The sequence below is a fragment of the Apium graveolens genome, chromosome 11 (assembly GCF_009905375.1).
Source record: "Apium graveolens cultivar Ventura chromosome 11, ASM990537v1, whole genome shotgun sequence".
NCBI classification, from domain to species: Eukaryota; Viridiplantae; Streptophyta; class Magnoliopsida; order Apiales; family Apiaceae; genus Apium; species Apium graveolens.
The window spans coordinates 88,180,264-88,184,296 of record NC_133657.1 but is presented as its reverse complement, the minus strand read 5'-3'; the positions used below and the strand labels follow the sequence as shown (position 1 = coordinate 88,184,296).

Here is a 4,033-nt window from a genome sequence, read left to right as displayed (position 1 = left end):
AAATAATTTTACAAATGATTTTTCTTGGATAATAAAATGCATTTTATAACCTACATAGATAGCAAATAATGCATTTCTTATTTTCTAAAATTCCAAATAATATCACACAATTATTTAGCATAATTCGAATTACACAAGCACATATTCACAAAGTTTTTATTTAATTCACTTAATATATACACACATATATATCAATTAAAGGATAAATAAAATACCGGTTATAACAAATGGCATAACTTCCGCCAATTTTGTAAAATAATCAACAGCCACCACGGCATATTTCACACCCCCTTTTGCCTTGGGAAGTTCTCCAATGAGGTTAATCCCCCACATAGCGAAAGGACAAGGACTTGCCAACGAAGTTATGGATATTGCTGGGGCGTTTGAATAATTAGCGAATTTTTGGCAACGATCACATGCCCTAACAAACTTGAATGCATCTTATTTTATGGTTGGCCAATAATATCCCTGTCTAATGACTTTTAATGCCAACGAACCACCCCCTGAGTGGTTCCCACAAATACCTTCATGTACTTCTCTTAGAATATAATTCCCTTCTTCCAGATCCACACATTATAAAAGCGGTTGATTAAACCCTCTCTTATATAGCACCCCATCATACTCAACGTACTTCGCAGCCTGATAACGAAGGCATCGGGCCTGTAGCATGTCTTCTGGAAAAGTCCCTGCTCGGATATAGTTGTGAATAGGGCTCATCCAAGTCTCCTGTGGGATCTCTTGCATCTGAAACACATTAACTTCTGGAATACTCGGGATTTCTTGAATTCCCAATCCAATTTGTCCTAGCAACATGTTGTCCATCTTTGAGCCCATCTTTGCCAAGGCATCTGCATTGTTGTTTTCTTCTCTTGGCACGCCTTCCAGCTTGGTACTTCCAAACCTTTTAGGTAGGCGCTGCACACATCTCATATATAATTCAGTTCGAGGTTCTCGGGCCTGGAACCCTCCATTAAATTGATTTACTACTAACTCCGAGTCGCTCCGAGCTATCAAAATTCACGACCCCCACTTCCAAAGCTATCTTCAGGCCATTGATTAGTGCTTCATACTTAGCTTTGTTATTGGTGACATAAAACTTGACGTGAATGGCATTCATCAAATGATGTCCTTCCGGGGTAACCGAAACAGTCCCGGCTCCTGCTCCATTATTATTCACAGCCCCATCAACATGCAAGACCCGCCAAGGGTGTGGAAACTCTTCTCTCACTTCGATAGGGGCATTTACCTGTGAGGAAGGCTCTGCCAATACTATGGCCTTATCATCTACCTCAAAATCGAACTCAAGTATGAAATCAGCCAACACATGCCCCTTGATTGCCGTGCGAGGGAAATATTCCAGATCGAATTGTCCTAACTCTACTGCCCACTTTAGCATTCTTCCTGACAACTCTGGCTTATGTAAAATGTGCTTGAGAGGATAAGCGGTGCGGACCTCTGTTCGATGAGCTTGGAAGTATGGCCTTAGCTTTCGTGCCGCAAGGACAAGGGCATACACTACTTTTTTCATGCTGGTGTATCTAGTTTCTGCATCCAATAATCTCTTACTTACATAATATACCGGTGACTGGCTACATTCTTCCTCTTTTACCAACACCGCGCTGATGGAGTATTCTGAGACTGCCAAGTAAATAATCAATGTTTCCCCATCTTCTGGCTTTGCCAACATATGAGGATTTCCCAATTGTTCTTTGATTTTTTGAAAAGCTTCCTCACAGTCCGAGATCCACACAAAATCTTTTCCCATGCCCTTAATTGCCTTACAGAATTCCTTGCATCTATCTGAAGATTTTGATACAAATCGATTTAATGCCGTAATTCTTCCCGTCAAACTCTGCACTTGCTTAATGCTGGTGGGAGATTTCATGTCCAGCAGGGCTTTGATTTTTGCGGGATTTGCCTCGCTCGGTGATTTATCATGAATCCCAGGAATTTTCCTGACTCTACGCCAAATACGCATTTCTGAGGATTCAGCTTCATCCTATATTTTCTCGGAATGTGGAACATCTCTGCTAAATCCGCTATATGATCCTCTGTTCTCTTGGATTTTACCAGCATATCATCCATGTACACCTCCATTGTTTTCCCGATCTACTTCTTAAACATCTTATTCACCATCCTTTGATAAGTCGCCTCAGCATTGATTAGACCAAATAGCATTCTGATGTAACAATAGAGACCTCTGTCAGTGATGAAGGAGGTATGCTCTTGATCAGGTTCATACATGGGAATTTGATTATAGCTAGAGTACACGTCCATGAAACTTAGCAAAGCATGTCCGGCCGTTGCATCAACCAACTGATCAATTCTTGGCAAAGGAAAGCTATCTTTTGGGCATGCTTTATTTAGATCGATGAAGTTCACACAAGTTCTCCACTTCCCGTTGGGTTTTTTCACTAACACCAGTTTTTCCAACCATTCCGAGTAAAAAGATTCTCTTATTAGTCTGACGTCTAAGAGTCTATCTACTTCATCTGCCAATGCTACAGCCCTTTCTTCACTTGCAGCTTTGTGCTTTTGTCGAACCCCTTTATGTTTGGAATCAATATTTAATCGATAACACATGACTTCTGGATCAATTCCAACCATGTCTGAGTGACTCCATGCAAACACATCAAGATTCGCCAAGAGAAAGATTGAAATCTCCTCCTTCAGCCTTGGAGTCAACTAAGACCCAATCTTCAGAACTTTGCTTGGATCCTTCTCATCGATAGGGATTTCAGCTGTGTCTTCGGCTGGTCCCATTTTCTCTGCCGCCTTCGGAATCCGTGGATCCAAATCGAGCTGATTATAATCCTCACCACTTTGTTTAGAAGGCCCATCATCTAGAGGAGGAGCATCGAGTTCTTTTCTGAGTGAAGGCACGCCCTGCATGACAGGGGCATCAACTTCTTTCAGGTTTGGAATGGGAGAAGGCGCGCCTTGAAGTACATGGGCATTAACCTCTTCCGAAACTCTTGAAGATAAGGGCGCGCCCTCCGAAAGTGGGGCATCCATATTATATATATCTTATCTAAGGCTCTACAAAATATTAAATCTCCCTTCGAGCCGTTCCCCATTAAAATTTGCTTGGATTATGTTGTTTGGGGGCTCTTCTTTTTCCTACATTTCAATCCTGATAGTGTCTTCTAAGAACAACGTTGTTGAAGGCAACTCGGAGGCGTATTCATTTTCTTCTTCAACATAATAATGGACACGAATATCCTCGATTGGTTGTTCGATACTTCTCTCAAGTTCATCATCTGAGGTATCTCCGACTTGGACATCCTTTATTCTAAAGTCCCTCATAGCTTGTCTGTAACATTCCTGGGAGTCATATTGAGAGCCTTTTATATTTCCAACTCCGTTTAGGGTTGGAAATTTGATGGTGAGATAGTGGATCGAAGTGATGACCCTCATTTCCCTGAGAAAAGGTCGTCCCAGTAGCACATTGTGAGATGAATCCTGATTTAGAACCTTAAAATTGAGCATCTTTATTACGGACATCGGGCTTTCTCCCTGGGTGCATGGCAATTGAATTGATCCCATGATTCTAACTCCTTCACCAGAAAAACCGTAGACCCAAGAATCCTCTCCTAACATATCTCGATCAGGTAATCCCATCTTCTTAAAGGTGCTGTAGTAAAGGATGTTTGCTGAGCTTTCATTATCCACGAAGACTCTGTAAACATTTTTAGTTCTGATTTGGAGAGAAATGACCAAGGCATCATTATGGGGGTGATGCACCTACCTGGCATCTGCCTCTCTGAAGGTGATACCCATTGATTCTCCCTTCAATATTTTGGGTGGTCGAGATTCCACCCTATGGATGTTAGTCAATGGTCAAAACCGGGCTTCTTCTTATCTTTGCTTTGCCAAGATGACAGAGCCTCTGGCTTTCTAAAAAGTCCTATATTCTTGTTTACCTCAAAGATGTGCTCAATCGATGTAGCCAAAGGGGTGTAGCCGCTAGTTCTGTTGTCATAGCTCGAGGAAGGGCTCTACTCCCTCCTTACAGTCGTAGCATTTACCCGAT

At 41.9% G+C, this 4,033-nt stretch overlaps 1 protein-coding gene across 1 annotated transcript; it reads right to left on the bottom strand.

Annotated features, from left to right (window-relative positions):
- Positions 1–573: 573 nt before the first annotated feature.
- On the bottom strand, positions 574–930 carry LOC141695677 (uncharacterized). Its single transcript, XM_074499905.1, has one exon. The coding sequence runs from the start codon at positions 928–930 to the stop codon at positions 574–576; it is 357 nt and encodes a 118-aa protein (XP_074356006.1).
- Between the last annotated feature and the right edge of the window lie 3,103 nt (positions 931–4,033).